Source organism: Callithrix jacchus, chromosome 11 (genome assembly GCF_049354715.1).
Source record: "Callithrix jacchus isolate 240 chromosome 11, calJac240_pri, whole genome shotgun sequence".
NCBI lineage: Eukaryota > Metazoa > Chordata > Mammalia > Primates > Cebidae > Callithrix > Callithrix jacchus.
Genome location: NC_133512.1, coordinates 22,952,289 through 22,967,211, shown reverse-complemented (window position 1 = coordinate 22,967,211; position 14,923 = coordinate 22,952,289). Strand labels below are relative to the sequence as shown.

The window sequence follows — 14,923 nt, the reverse complement described above, 5'->3', positions numbered from 1 at the left end:
TTCCCCTCTGGCCTTGGCTTTGTTAGTTGGGTATGACAAGAATGACCCTTATGATCAATTTTCACATACTCTATTATGTGAAAAATAATCCTTCCTGTGATTTTTTTAAAATTTATTGGTATATAATAATTGTTCCTACTTATGGGATGGATGTGATGTTTTGATGTGTACACTGTATGATTCTTTTTGTATAAAGCAGGCCAAATACACACGTTTCCTTTGGCGTCAAGGATGGCGTACTGAACGTGTTTTGTTTCTGCATATGCTTTTCACTAACACCATTATCTTGGGGATCTTCTCACACCAGCTCTCAGAGGCCTTTGTTCTTTCTTGCTAGAGGTGGGCAGAGTAAGTTCCTCAGGGGAGTTCTGGTCAGTCCGGAAGATATTGTGCCGGGGACTGTCAATTTTGCCACGGCAAAGAAGCTATGTGACCCGGAAGAAGACTCTCACTAAGGGCCCTGGTGCCTTAATTTGTAAAGTGGCATATTCCTTATATCCCTATACCCCAGAGACAATGTGCATTCAGAAATGTGGCATTATTTTGTCTGATTGGAAGAAAAAGTTTTTTCTGAAACGCATTGCATTAGTGATGGAGATGTGATGTTAGAGTATCAAGTGGCTGCTTCAGATCTGGGAACCTTTAACCAAGAGGAATTGCAGAAAAGGCTGCTGTGGAGGCCAGAGCCACTCCTCATTTCCAGGGCCAGCCTGTGCGCCCAGCTCTCGCTGCGTGACTGTGGCCTGTCTCTGTGGAGCAGCCTTGGAGTAGCCAGGCCCCAGGCAGGAAGGGGGATGTGAGCTTGAGTTCTGCTGTTCCCTGGCCTCACTTCTTGATTGTGTCGAACTTAAGTGTCAGGTTCCAGGAACGTTTGCCCATTGGTGGTGGTGATGGAGAATAAGGAAGACATGTTTAAAGTGACACATGGAAGGCAGACCTGGTTTCTCCGTTTATCACAGAAGACTCTAGTGAAATGAATTGTAATTTGGGGCAGAGACCTGAAATCGCTCTTCCTTGCCAAAATAAATTGATTTCGTCAGCTGTCTGAGCTTCATTTCTTAAACTGGACAGGAGCTAACCTAGTCTAAATTAAACTCATTTTCCATTAATAAAACTAGGTCACTCCAGGCTGCCTGAGTATACCTCTGAGTATCTTAAAGCACATTCTCCAAAATCCACGGGTTCGTGCCATTTTCAGAACCCATCACATGTCGCCAGCCTGATGCTGGCTCTCACCTCTCCCATGGCATGCTGCTATAGATGTGGGGCCTGTCTCTAACTCCATTCCAGCTGCAGGCCAGTTGTGGCAGGAGGGCATTGCTATACAGCTGCTGGGGCTGCAGACAGGCTAAGAGGGAGCTGACCTAGCCATTCTCCTGCTGGAGGAGGGGCTTTGGGCAGGACAACCCTGCCTCACCCAAATAAAGCATTGCTTTCCTGTGCCTTTGCCAGTATTCCTGCTGCTGGGAGCTTTGCACCATAAGGTTTTGAAGGTTTTATTTACACATGGGGGTCGATACACTAGATCATGGAGGTAGGAAGTTATGAATTTAAAACAAAAATAACAGCACAAATGGAATAATTTTAGAAAGGCCTTGTTCAGATAGGCAGAGCATCTCTGCATGGAGAGCTCCCTGAACAGTAGGGACGCTGGCCTGCCTCACTTGCTGGAGGTTTGTAGGAGCCTCCAGGTGGCATCTGGCCCCTGCTCCAAGGCCTGTGCACACTCCCCTGCCCTGCCCTTCCTGTGGATGTCTGAAGCTGATCTTACCTGGAAAGCCCAGGAGAGGCTCCCATTGTCTTTCCTTGTTCCTCCTTTGTCTTCCTGCACATGAGAGAGGGCAGCGAGTGAACCGTGATTTGCAGCATCTGGCAGATACAGGTTCGAATGTGGCTTTAGCATATTCTGAAATACACAGATCTAGAAATGCTAATGCTGTTGGAGATGTCTGTCTTTTTTTTTTTTTTTTGAGCTAGCTGAGATTTTATTTTGGACCAAAAAAAAAAAAAAGCAATTGAATTGTTTTGCAGCTGGAGGCATGGGCCGGGGGGGTGGTGCTGGGGGGGGGTCCCCAGGCAGTAAACTCCTCGAGGTGGGCTGAGGGCTAGGGCTGAGCGTCAGGTGGGTCTCCTGTTCCCTGCGCTCCCCTGCACAGCAGACTCCCTCCTGGGCTCTGGGGTAGCCTCAGGAGGGGCAGGCTGGGAGGGGCTGTTGCAGCTGTTCACTTGGGCAGGACATCAGAGGACTTGGACACCAGCCTCCCATCGCGGGTCTCGATCTTCTTCACAACCACAGCCTTGGTGGAGCTGATGTCGCTGAAGGAGCTGGAGCCCAGGCCGTAGCTGAGGCCGGGGCTTGTGAGGCCCCCATAGGCAGAGCTCAGACAACCTGCATAGCCCGCTGGTGGTCTTCGCGTGGATACTCATGTTCTGCATCCCAGACTCCAGCCGGCACTGCTCGCCCTCCAGTAGCTTGCGGTAGGTGGCGATCTCGATGTCCAGGGCCAGTTTGACATTCATCAGCTCCTGGTACTCACGCAGCTGCTTTGCCATGTCCTGCTTGGCCCGCTGCAGGGCGGCCTCCAGCTCCTTCTGCTTGTCATGAGAATCCTTGAGTGCATGATCCCCGCGCTGCTGAGCATCTGCAATGGCGGCCTCCAGGGAAGCCCTCTGGCCTTTGAGGCCCTCGATCTCAGCCTGGAGCCGGGTTCATCTCGGAGAGCTCAGTCTTCATGCGCCGCAGGTCATCCCGGTGCTTCCCAGCCAGCCTCTGCAGCTCCTCATACTTGATCTGGTATACGCTCTCCGCCTCAGCCCGGCTGCGGTTGGCAGTCTCCTCGTACTGTGCCTTGACCTCGGCGATGATGCCGTCCATGTCCAGAGAGCGGCTGTTGTCCATGGACAGCACCACAGACGTGTCGGAGATCTGGGACTGCAGCTCCCAGATCTCCTCTTCATACAGCTGCCTGAGGAAGTTGATCTCGTCAGTCAGTCCTTCCAGGCGAGACTCCAGCTCTACCTTGTTCATGTAAGCTTCATCCACATCCTTCTTGATGAGGACAAATTCATTCTCCATCTCCGTACGCTTTATTGATCTCTTCCTCATACTTGTTCTTGAAATCCTCCACCAGCCCCTGCATGTTGCCAAGCTTCGCCTCCAGCTTCAGCTTCTCCTGGCCCAGAGTCTCCAGCTGCCGCCTCAGGTTGTTGATATAGTTCTCAAACATGTTGTCCATGTTGCTCCTAGCCATTTTCTGCTGCTGCAGGAGGCTCCACTTGGTCTCCAGCATCTTGTTCTGCTGCTCCAGGAACTGCACCTTGTCGATGAAGGAAGCAAACTTGTTGTTGAGGGTCTTGATCTGCTCCTTCTCCTGGGTACGCACGGCCTGGATGTTGGGGTCCACATCCACCTTAATGGGGTTCAGCAGGCTCTGGTTGATGGTGACGGTGGTGATGCCTCCCATGCCTATGCCGCTGGCCCCAGAATAGCCTGTACCCAGGCCACCCCGGAAGCCACTTCTGCTCACTCGGGAGAAGCTCAAGCGGGCACTGGGCCCACTCGTGAAGGAGAGGCTGCTGGAGGCCCCGGGGCCAGAAGTGGACACCTTGTAGGACTTCTGGGTCACCCTGATGGACATGGTGGAGGCAGGAGTGGAGGCAGGCAGGCTGAACCAGGGAGAGATTCCAGAAGGAGTGGAGAAGCTGCTTTTTCGGAGATGTCTTCCTAAAACAGACATTGAGGGTCAGGGGAAGTCTTTGCAGTGCCTTATTTCTAGCATTCTTGTGTAATCTGATGTATCATACCAAGTACATTTTAAACAGTAAATTGTCTTTAATTTACCTTTTCATTAAAATGCTCGTATCTCTCATGAAAGTTTACCGAAAAAAAAAGGAAAATAGATGTTTTAAATAAATAGAAAGTCGGCTGGGCACGGTGGCTCACGCCGGTAATGCCAGCACTTTGGGAGGCCAAGGTGGGCCGATCAAGAGGTCAGGAGATTGAGACCATCCTGGCCAACATGGTGAAACCCCATCTCTACTAAAAATACAAAAATTAGCTGGGTGTGGTGGTGTGCGCTTGTAGTCCCAGCTACTCAGGAGGCTGAGGCAAGAGAATCGCTTGAACTAGGGGGTTGGAGATTTCAGTGAGCAGAGATCTCACCACTGTACTCCAGCCTGTCACAGAGGGAGGCTCTGTCTCAAGCCTCAAAAAAAAAAAGAAAAAAAAAAAATAGAAAGTCATGAGAAAGGGGAGGGCTCTCGCGTAATACATCGTCTGCCCTGATATCCCAGCTTTTCCTGGGTTAAGCTGTGTCCTCTCATCTTTCTTTACTGCCTTTGTGAGACCTTCTCAACAAAATGCAGATTCCTGAGTGCTAACAAAGTTTTTCTTGCTTCTATTTGCAGTGCACAGAAGCCAAAAAGCATTGCTGGTATTTTGAAGGACTATATCCAACCTATTATATGTAAGTATTTGCACTTTTCTGTGGTTTCATTCTATGGCAGTACCTTTCTCTGGGAATTGTCAGGTCTGGGTGTGGGATAGGAAAAGCCCGGCGTGGCCCAGTCTCTACTGTGGTGCCAGGCCTGCCTCACGGGGGGATGAGCAGGCGACCTCACCCGGGTATCCAGCCCACTCAGACCAGTTATGCCGAGGGTGACCTGAAATCCCGTGCCCTGTTCTGTGATGCAGGTAAGCTCTCATGTGAGGGGAAAATGGGGCTGACATGTCTGTGGAAGGCAAACGTTATGTTGGCTTATACACATTTTCCTAGGCAAAGAAAGCAAGGATCGTAGGAGTAGACTTAGGACCTCAGCGGAGCCACTGTGATGGTGTGTGTGGGTGCGTCTGTGCACATGTGTAGGAAGGCACAACGATCGCCTGTCTCTGAGGCCTCCTCCCCAGAGAGCTGCCATCACAGCCTCTCAGCTCAGAGCAGGTTATACGCCTTCCAGGGCCCCCTCACTGTCTGCCAGTCTTCCTGTAATGAGGGCATGGCTGCATTTTCTCCCTGTGGTTTTCGTGCTTTTGTAATAACTGCTGTGGTAGCCACCAGCCCTGTGGAGCCACCTACCTCAGTGGCCACATTAACTCTCCAGATTATCAGTTCTTGTTTTTGATTCTGTTTTGAAGTTCCTTAGGTATCGAGTGGAATACCTAACCAAAATTTCCCAAAAACTCTATTATTTTTAGTATTGAATTTTGTAAAACCTGAGATTCCTCAGGCATATAATTGTAGTCTAGCAGAAACACTGTATATTCTAGAATATAGGGAATTGGATAGAAGATGTATAATAATAGCAAAAAGGGTTATTTTTTAATCTGCTGGAACATACCTTTTTCTTACCTGTCATTATTTTCTTTTTCTTTTTTGAGACGGAGTCTTACTCTGCCACCAGGCTAGAGTGTAGTGGTGCGATCTCTGCTCACTGCAGCCACCGCCTCTGGGTTCAATCTCTCGTGCCTCAGCCTCCCAAGTAGCTGAGAATACAGACGTGTACCACCACACCCAGCTAATTTTTGTATTTTTAGTAGAAACGGGGTTTCGCCATGTGGGCCAGGCTGGTCTCGACTCCTGACCTCAAGCGATCCGCTCGCTTTGGCCTCCCAAAGTGCTAGAATTACAGGTGTGAGCCACCTTGCCCAGCCTCTTCCTTGTCATTCTTGAGGAACCAGTGTAGGAGGGGAAGGCTGTCCATCTGTCAGTGGGGGTGGAGCACAGGTAAGCTGGCCATGTTCCGAGTCTTGGTTTTATACTGACAAGCAGGAGTCAATATGCCCCATGGCGTGGGGGCCGTGGCAGGAAGCCTCTGCAGCTGCAGAAAGATCCCACTTGGAAAATAAAGCAGCAGTGTAAGGACTTGGGCTCTAATTACGGAGTTGTCAGATTGAAGAGAAATGGTAATGGGATAACAGGAAGAGAAAATATTTTGGGTCTTCTCGGAGTAATGAATTTTCATCAGTACACTTTATTTCCTTGTTCAGCTTCTTGTGCAAATGTGGACCTTGGGCCTCCTGTGTGTGCTGCTTTGAAAACCTATTTCTCTAGTTCTTTTATAGATGAGCTTTGTCAGAGCTTGGGCATCAGAGGTCACTGCTGTTCTTGTATTGACTTGTTCATTTGTTCTTTATTAATTCACTTGTTCCCTGCATATTATGAAAGTATTTTGCATTGAGCTGGAGCCAGGGAACACAAAGACAAGCCCTGCTCTTGTCACTCAGGCCTGTGGCTTGGTTTTCTTTCCTGCTTGTCTCTTCCAATGGTGGGGAGGAGGATCCAGAGCCCTCTAGGTGCGCTGTCCAGAAAAATGGAAAAGCCAAGTCACTGTTAGAACACGAAGCTCAGCATGGGAATAACAGCAGGTAACAGTTATTAAGCACCTACTCCAAGCCCAGCATTGTCCTGTGCCTCGTACGTGAATTAAGGTTTTCTGACCTCATGGTGCCAGGAAACCCCAACCCACCCACTAGTCTTTTCGGTTCTGCCTCTGGTCTTTCTGTTTCTCCCCTCGGTTCCTAGTGCACTCACCCACACCCAGATCTGTGAATGCCCCTCTGAACCACGGCAGAAACTTTGTAACTGGTCTCCTTTCAGCCTCTTCTTCCATCCAATTCTCACTTCTTTCTAAATGTTCCTGTCACTTTTTTGCTTAAACCATCAGGAACAAGGTCCTTTTAACAGTAGACTTTCAAGCGAGTGTCTGGCTTTATCTTCCTTCTCTATTGTGAGTCTCATGAGGGCAATAAGTTATAAATACTTGACTCCCCAGCAAGGCCTGGGATAGTGCCCGACACAGTGGCCATCCTTGATGTTGAGCGGATGCATTTCCTTGCAGTTCCCACCATTCAGTCAGCAGTGCCGACCCATGCAGGGGACCTTTGGTCATTTCCTAGTTCTCTGAGCCTCTTCTGACTCAGTTCCCCTGTCCCCATAAGAGTTTGTTCCTCCCTCCCTGTTTTGGTTCTGAGAGAGAGCTGACAATACCAGTGAACTGCACCATGCGGCAAGTGCTTCGGGATGGGGCTGTGGGCTCCGCATTCCATAACCCTGCCGCCTGGCCCAGTGCATGGCACCTGAGGTTTGTCATCATGTTCGTGCAGAGTTCATATATTTTCCCTGTTACTTTTTTATTTAATTGAGGTGACCCTCAGAGAAAGGAATTAACCATTTTAAAGTGACCTGTGCGGTGGCATGGAGCACATTCCCCCTGTGGTGCGGTCCCCCCCTCTGTATAGCATCAGCCTTCCCATCGCTCCACTCTGTTGTCTATCAGCTCTGTGATCTCAGCAGCTGCTTCCTCTGTAAAACCTGCTGGGTTTGAGGCACGGGGCCTGTACATGGCCATTGCAGAAGTTGTAAGAACAGAACAAACCCAAGGCCAGCTCACCTCACGAGATTAGTGCTACAGACTTCAGTGTGCCGCTTCCCTGCACATGTGAGGGACGGCGGTGTCCTGATACAGCAGTGAACCCAGTGTGGTGCCAAGGAGAAAGGACAGCTAGCACACGTGTGGTGGCTTATCCAGTACCCTAACCAGTCCAGAGATTTAACACTCAAAAGCTGCCTTCTCCAAAGCTGTTTTCTCCACTGTCCATCAGGTTGGGGTCATGAAGCATTTTTCTTCAAGGAGAATGAGTAGAAATTGCTTAGCTGTATTCTACTCCATCCAAGCTTATCTTGCTCCAGGAGAGGTCTGCTGCAGGCAAGAGATGCTAGCTATGCCCTTACTGGAAGTGCTTGGCCTGCAGGAGGCACAGCTGCCCTAAAGTTAACCTTATTGTTGGTCGCTGGAGCCCACTGTGGTTTCTGCCATCTTGGTGCAGAAGGCAGTGCAGGTGCAGGAGACTCGTATCCAGCCCAGGCTCACCCTTCTGCCGGGGGCCTGGGCGGGATGCAGTGGAGGCTGGCAAGCTGCCATTGCACACTACAGCTGGCCTGGCCTCTGGACACATGGCCAGTGTGCATGGTGTTGTCCTGGGGATGGTGACGGCTGCACTTCATTCATTCCAGATGCAGGTGTCTGTGGAGGGCCACCACGTATCAGTTGTTGTGTGTTGTGGTATGCAGGACAGGGAGGGGACCTGTGCCTCAGGCAGCAGTGGTACAGTCATGTGACACTGGTCATTTCTGAAACATCTTTAACATTACATTTAAAAACACCTTAAAATTGGCCTAGTGTAGTGGCTCACGCCTGTAATCTGCCCTTTTGGGAGGCTGAGGTGGGCAGATTTCCTGAGCTCAGGAGTTTGAGACCACCGTGGGCAACATGGTGGAACCCCATCTCTACTAAAATATACACACAAAAGATTAGCTGGGCATAGTGGTACGAGCCTGTAGTCCCAGCTACTCAGGAGGCTGAGGTATGAGAATTGCTTGAGCCCCGGAGGCAGATGTTGCAGTGAGCCAAGACTGTGCCACTGCACCCCAGCTTGGGCTACAGAGTGAAACTCCATCTCAAAAAAAATCTTAAATTATAGCAGATGTCATGTAAAATGTACATATATTCTGCATTTAATTTCATCTGAGTAAAGTGCTTTATCTAAGATTCTTTAAAATAGATTATTCCTTACAAATATATTGACTCAGGGTGGCATCCTATTTTGTTAGAGGTGTTTTTTTTTTTTTTGTTTTCCCCTGTGGAAAATATATTTCAAATAACACCACTGTTTTGTGAGTGTAACTCATCATGCGGAATGCATTGGGGAGGGAACACCTAGGTTGCAAACTTGTTTTAGAGATTTTACTTCTATATTTGATAATCTGATTTCATTCTATCTCACCGGAAATCCCAGATGGCAGCCAGTTTCTCCCCACTCTGCCCGTCCCTGCATTTCATTCCATCGTGCCAGTTAGTAAGCTAATAGAGACTGATCTCTTTTAATGAAATGTAGGTTTTCCACTGTTCTACCTAGACATTCAAAATTATTCTCACCTGTTCTGATTTCTTTGTGCTAAATGATCTCTCTTTCTACCCTATCCCTGCATCAAGGTTTGTTTCATTTCCTTAATTTGCTATTTTTCCATTGTTGGTCTGGGAGACTGTGTATTACATGTTATAAACAAGATAGTCTCCTTTATGAAGAGAAAGACCCTTTGGGATCTGAACAGAAAAGCAATACATTCCCGTTCCCTCCAATAATGTTTCTTTTTCCCTTCTGCTTTCCTTCACTACCTGCCTTTCCTGTTGCAAGCTGCCCTTCTAAGAGCTCTGAATTAAAATGTGCCTCTGTGCTTTGGGACAGGGCTTACTAGGTGTCTCCTTGTAGCAGCGTGTGGTTTGAAAATAGAAGGTGGCTGTGTGGCCTCAGCAGTTCCTGGCCTGTGGCTTGCATTCTCTCCTCTAGTCACGCTTCTGCTCGGGCCTTGCTCCTTCAGCTCCTTTGGCAGCGCGGCCTGAAACAGGGGCCACCGTGTGAGCTCCCCGGAGCCCAAAGATGAGAAGATAAAGGTGGGAGCTGACCGAGGAGCATGTCCTGTAGGACCCAAAGCTGCAAAACAGCACACTTCCCTCCCCGTCCAGAAAGTGCTGCCAACTAAGGTGGCGTTTTTCAGAGAAGAACCTAGACGCAGGTCCATGTCTAGGAGCTCAGTCTGACGTCCAGGTGGCTGCGGGGAACACAGAGTCCTCCCTCATCAGGTGACAGGGAGCTCCTGCCTGTCAGAGTCTGTGCCGTGGAGTAGCAAGGTAGAGAGGCATGGGAGGAGGTAGCCCCAGGTGCTGTTCAGCCTGCGGCTTCAGTTTTCTGTAAGGGAGGTGTGGTTGCGGTGCCTGGTGTACTGGGTTGCCATGCAGTATAGACAGTGTTCTGCATGTGAGGTACAGAGTAAGGACTCAGTCACTGTTTGTGATGCCTGCAGTCTCCCTGGTATTTGCAGTTTCATTTGGCAGATTTTAACATAGGCCTTGGAGAAGACCAGGGGTTCTGTGTCCAGAGGTGGCTGATGGGTCCCTTGACTTTACCTGGGGACCTCTTCCCCAGGGGACAAGCTCACCTCGCTGCCGGTCATGCTCTTGGTGATGCTCTGGGAGGCGGCCTTTCCCAGCATGTCTTCAGTATCTTCCACAGGTTACCTGGTCCTTCCTCCATGCCTGAGTGGACACCGCCATCCCTTTGTGGGCAGTGGGATCCTCTTGGGTCAGGAGCAGTGGTTATAAGAAATGTCACCCTCTTCGCTGAGATTTTCCTCTCCACTGAGATTTCCAGCACAGGTACTCCTCAGCTCCCCAGAGGCAACCCGTCTCAGCCACCACCCATGAGAAGACATGGCCTGTGGAAGAGCAGAGAGAGGGTGGTGTCCTGGGAGGCAGCAGCAGGCTGAAGGTGATGCAGTGTGCCTGTATGCCAGGGTGTGGACAGGGACATCGAGAGGCTCCTCCACAGCTGACATAGGTGCACTTTTGTCACACAGGGTCCAGGGCTTATCCAGTAGGAGGCAGAGCCCATTCTGGCAGCACTGCGTGGCCCCAGCTCACCCCAAGGACAGCTAAGACCTGCTCACTTCTTTACATCTGCCTTTGCAGCAGGACAGAGCAGAGGGTGGCCCTGAGTTGTCCCAGACTAGCTGAGTCACCAAGTCTGCCAGACACATAGCCTGGGAATGCAGCGGCTGACATCTGTGGAGTGCTTGCCTAAGCACGCTGTGGTATGGTCTCCAGAGAGCTGCCGATAAGGGTCCCTCTCTGCAGCCCATACCCCTCTTTGGTACATGGATACCATGCTCCTTCACGGGACTAACTGTGGCCGAAATAAAACATCTGTGTGTCTCCTCCCTAAACTGGGAGCCTGTCTTTCTGATGTTTCTATCTTTTGTGCTAACACGAGGCCTGGCCCATAGAAGGCACTCAGTACAGTATACCTTTAGTAAAGGAGACGAATGGTGGAGGCGTGGAGACAGAAGAAGTGAGTCTGAAAGCATTCTTTGGGGATGGAACATATTTTAGGGGCTGGAATTCAAAAGATCTTCTCTAGCCCAGCTGTGCCATCAAGTTGCTGTGTGATCTTGGGCAAATGTTCAACCTCTCTGGGCCCCAGTTTCCTGTGCTAGGTCATCTTCAAGGCCTCATCCCGCTTATTCTGCAACACTCTGGCTGGCTACTGGGAATAATTTGTGGCCTAGAGAATAAAAGATGAATGACTGAGCAGGCGTATGTGTTGTAGCAGAGACAGGCGACAAATAGGAGATGGATTTTAGCTCATTAAGGGTCCATCCTGCTTGCCAAGTACAAAGTGACCACCTTGTGTCTCCTTCCAAGCCCATGAGTCTTCTGTCTTCTGCAGGTCTTGGTACTGATGTGATGGCGTGAGAAAGGGCGCTGCTCCCAGTCAGGCGCTGGGGTGGATCCGGGAGCCTGGCCTCACTGGGCCGGATCTCATGGCTCCTTAGACATATCAGGTGCTTTCTGACAGTTACTTGGCCTTCAGACGTTGACTTTTTTCATGTGACTTTAATAAGCCAGAGAGAGCTGACCATTTAGATGTGGAAGTTTCGTGTTACTATGAATTGAAATGTATCTGCTGTCCTCCAGAAAATTGAGGGTGGGTTAGAGATGGTTTAGTACTCTTAACTGGACACCATGATTTAAAAGGAAAAAAACACTTGGCCCTTTGAAAAGCTGGCAGGAGGAAAAGATTTGGCCCCAAAGGTGGTTCTTTACTTACCTCCATTCTCATAGAATACCAGGAAACCTTAAGACTGTCTCCCTCTAGTTTTACCGACATGGCAGCTGACACCAGGAGATGCTAAGTGTCGCTGGTCCTGCAGCATCAGAGGTCTTTTGCGTGACTGGGTCACATCTCTGGCTGCCGCATGGGTGGGGCAGAGCTGCAAGGCATTTGGGTTCTGGGTCTTCTGTTTGCTCACTTATTTTAGTTTTTTGTTCAGTTCTAAGTACCATTGAAGGAAAGAATGTGGAGAAGCTTCTCGGAAGTCAGCTCCACTGAGATAGGGAATTCACACACTGCCAAGCTCAAAGGAGAGCGTGGAAGGGAACATATGGATGGCTGCTTGTTGTCAGACTGCTGGATAAAGGGAAGATAGGATCCATGAAACAGAGTTAAGTAATATGATCATCAGTGTCGTGTGCATTACTGAGTACCTGTAATTTCCAGAGAACCACTAAAGCGGGAGGTAGCCGATGTGTAGGGAAGTTAGTGACCAGGGAGGCAGGGCCTGTCCTGCTGGAGCACAGGGTCCAGGCTTATCCAGCAGGAGGCAGGGCCCATTCCTGCCAGCATTATTGATTTTGACCAGGCTGCTTTCAGGCCCTATTCTCGTCTTCCATTGGAGTGTAAAGCTTCTTTTAAAATGCTTACATTACCCCATGCTGTTGGCTGCCTCTGGGTTCATGTCTCTGCTGTGAATAATTAATGCTGTGAGTGGGTGAAGTGCTATTCACAGGTGTCAAATCAAGATCCAGAGACAAGGTTGGTAGATCCAGCACCTGGTGGGCCGCTTTACCTGCCTGCTAGGGGTGCGGGTGCCAGGGTCAGTCCCAGGCTCCCTGGACACAAGGCCACCTCTGACCAGCAGGTGCCCTTCATGGCACTGCAGGCAGACTGAACCTGATGGGGAGGCCCCTCTGTGCAAAGTCAGCTGGACTCCTTTGCCTAGCTCTCCGCAGCACTGGACAGTGGGGGCAGGGGCGTTTCCCCGGCTGAGTGCTTCATGCACCTGCTGCAGACCCTCACTGTTCTGCCATCAGGAGACGAGCACACCCTTCAGGTTGCAGCCAGGAGGGGGCAGATATTTAAGAGCAGAATTTCTTTTCTCTTGGTTCTTGTTGGATTTATCAGTGAAGATTGCTGGTGTAAGTTGGAGATGCCTTCTCTATAACAGGGAGAAATGTATCACTTGTGATCTTCTGCTTAAGAGCTTTAGACCCCTAAAATGTGATCTTCTCTATATATTTGAACTTTATTTATTTATTTATTTAGAGACAGAGTCTCACTTTGTCACCCAGGCTGGAGTGCAGTGGCATAATCTTGGCTCACTGAAACCTCCGCCTTAGAGGTTCAAGCGATTCTTCTGCCTCGGCCTCCCAGGTGGCTGGGATTACAGGCACATGCCACGACGCCCAGTTAACTTTTGTAGTTTTAGTAGAGATGGTGCTTCACCCTGTTGACCAGGCTGGTCTCGAACTCCTGACCTCAAGTGATCCACTCACCTTAGCCTCCCAAAGTGTTGGGATTATAGGTGTGAGCCACTGTGCCCAGCTGAACTTTATTTCTTTTAATTATATATTGTGAATATGCTTTTTTTTTTTTTTTTTTTGAGATGGAGTTTCGCTCCTGTTACCCAGACTGGAGTGTAATGGCGAGATCTTGGCTCACCGCAACCTCCGCCTCCTGGGTTCAGGCAATTCTCCTGCCTCAGCCTCCTGAGTAGCTGGAATTACAGGCATTCGACACCATGCCCAGCTAATTTTTTGTATTTTTAGTAGAGACGGGGTTTCACCATGTTGACCAGGATGGTCTCAATCTCTTGACCTTGTGATCCACCCGCCTCAGCCTCCCAAAGTGCTGGGATTACAGTGAATATGCTTCTAAATGAGTATACAAAGTCCCCCCCCACCATTCTTTTTGATAGTAGCAAAATATTTCCTAGGAACACCTCATCATTCATTTATACAGTTAGTGCCTTTTTTAAAAAAAAACTATTGAAGGTTCTCAGTTCTTTCTCTGTAATTCTTGTAAACCCAGAAAATCTGAGACGGGTCTCAGTTAATTTAGAAAGTTTGTTTTGCCAAAGTTGAAGATGTGCACCCGTGTCACAGCCTCAGGAAGCCCTGACAACACGTGCCCAAGGTGGTCGGGGCACAGCTTGGTTTTATACTTATCTGTAAGAAGTACATTGGTTCATCCAGAAAGGCAGGGACAACTTGAAGCAGAGAGGGGGCTTCCAGGTCACAGGTGAGGGACAAGGGGTTGCGTTCTTTTGAGTTTCTGATTAGCCTTTCCGAAGGAGGCATTCAGAATATGCATCTATCTCAGTGAGCAGAGGAATGACTTTGAACAGAATGGGAGGCAGGTTTGCCCTGAGCCATTTCAGCTTGATTTTTCCTTTTAGCTTAGTGATTTGGGGCATCCAGGGTATTTTCTTTAACATTCTAAAATTTTAAGCTGTGCTCATAAACAAATTTTTAATAATTCACTTGGTAGCAAGAACATATTTGAACAGATGAGGCTATTTATAGTCTTTAAAAATTCCATTTGGTATGATGTTTTATATATTTTAATGCTGGCCGTATTACATGGGGTGGATTTGCAGAAATTGAATTGCTGAATCAAAGCTTATGCTTATTTGATATTCTAATAAATACTGTTTGACTGCTGTCCCTGAAGGTCATCATGATAATAGGTCATCATTGTCTGGGAGAACCGGTTTCAAACTGTCCCTGCCAGCTCTGTGTTAACATTTTAATCAGTGTCCTTTGTGTGCTTTTGAGTTCTTGTTAATTAATGTATTGTTCCCATCTTTGCTAAGTTGCCTTTCTGCTGCAGCGTCCCTTCTGTTTAAGTCAAAACCTTTACAAGGTTCTGGAACCAAGGTGGGTAACTGGGCTATGCATAGGTTGCTCTTAAGCTCATGTCTGGTATGGAAGACAGAGGCCTCTAGCAGTTAACCACAATATCACACATGGTGAGAACTGTAGAAATGGGGGTCCTGCCAAGGGAGGAGCAGGACGGATGGGGACGGCAGGGGATGGTGTTGGGAGAGACCTCACAGGGCTGATCTTTGAAGCCGGGGGAGGAGTCAGGATGTGGGAGGAGTGTAGGCATGGGAACACGAAGGTGCAGGGTGCAGTGGGGAATCGTGGGGCTGGAGTGCAGGGTGCCTAGTAGATGGCAGGAGATGAGATAGAAAAAGGAGGGAGAAGCCCAGTGAGAAGGGTCTCAAATGCCTTCTGAGGGGCTGAGGCT

The 14,923-nt window shown here is 49.1% G+C and overlaps 1 protein-coding gene across 5 annotated transcripts in view; it reads left to right on the top strand.

Moving 5' to 3' along the window:
- The window catches only part of VOPP1 (VOPP1 WW domain binding protein), a 94,448-nt gene that overhangs the window by 43,689 nt on the left and 35,836 nt on the right, over positions 1 to 14,923 (top strand). For all 5 annotated transcript variants that reach the window (XR_013523885.1, XM_017975209.5, XM_035253459.3 and 2 more), the window contains one exon: positions 4,408 to 4,466. Coding sequence is in view for 3 of the 5 variants with exons in the window: in XM_017975209.5 (XP_017830698.3) it covers positions 4,408 to 4,466 (59 nt within the window). In the remaining 2 variants the exon portion in view is untranslated. Of the gene's footprint in view, positions 1 to 4,407; positions 4,467 to 14,923 lie in introns of those variants that run through there.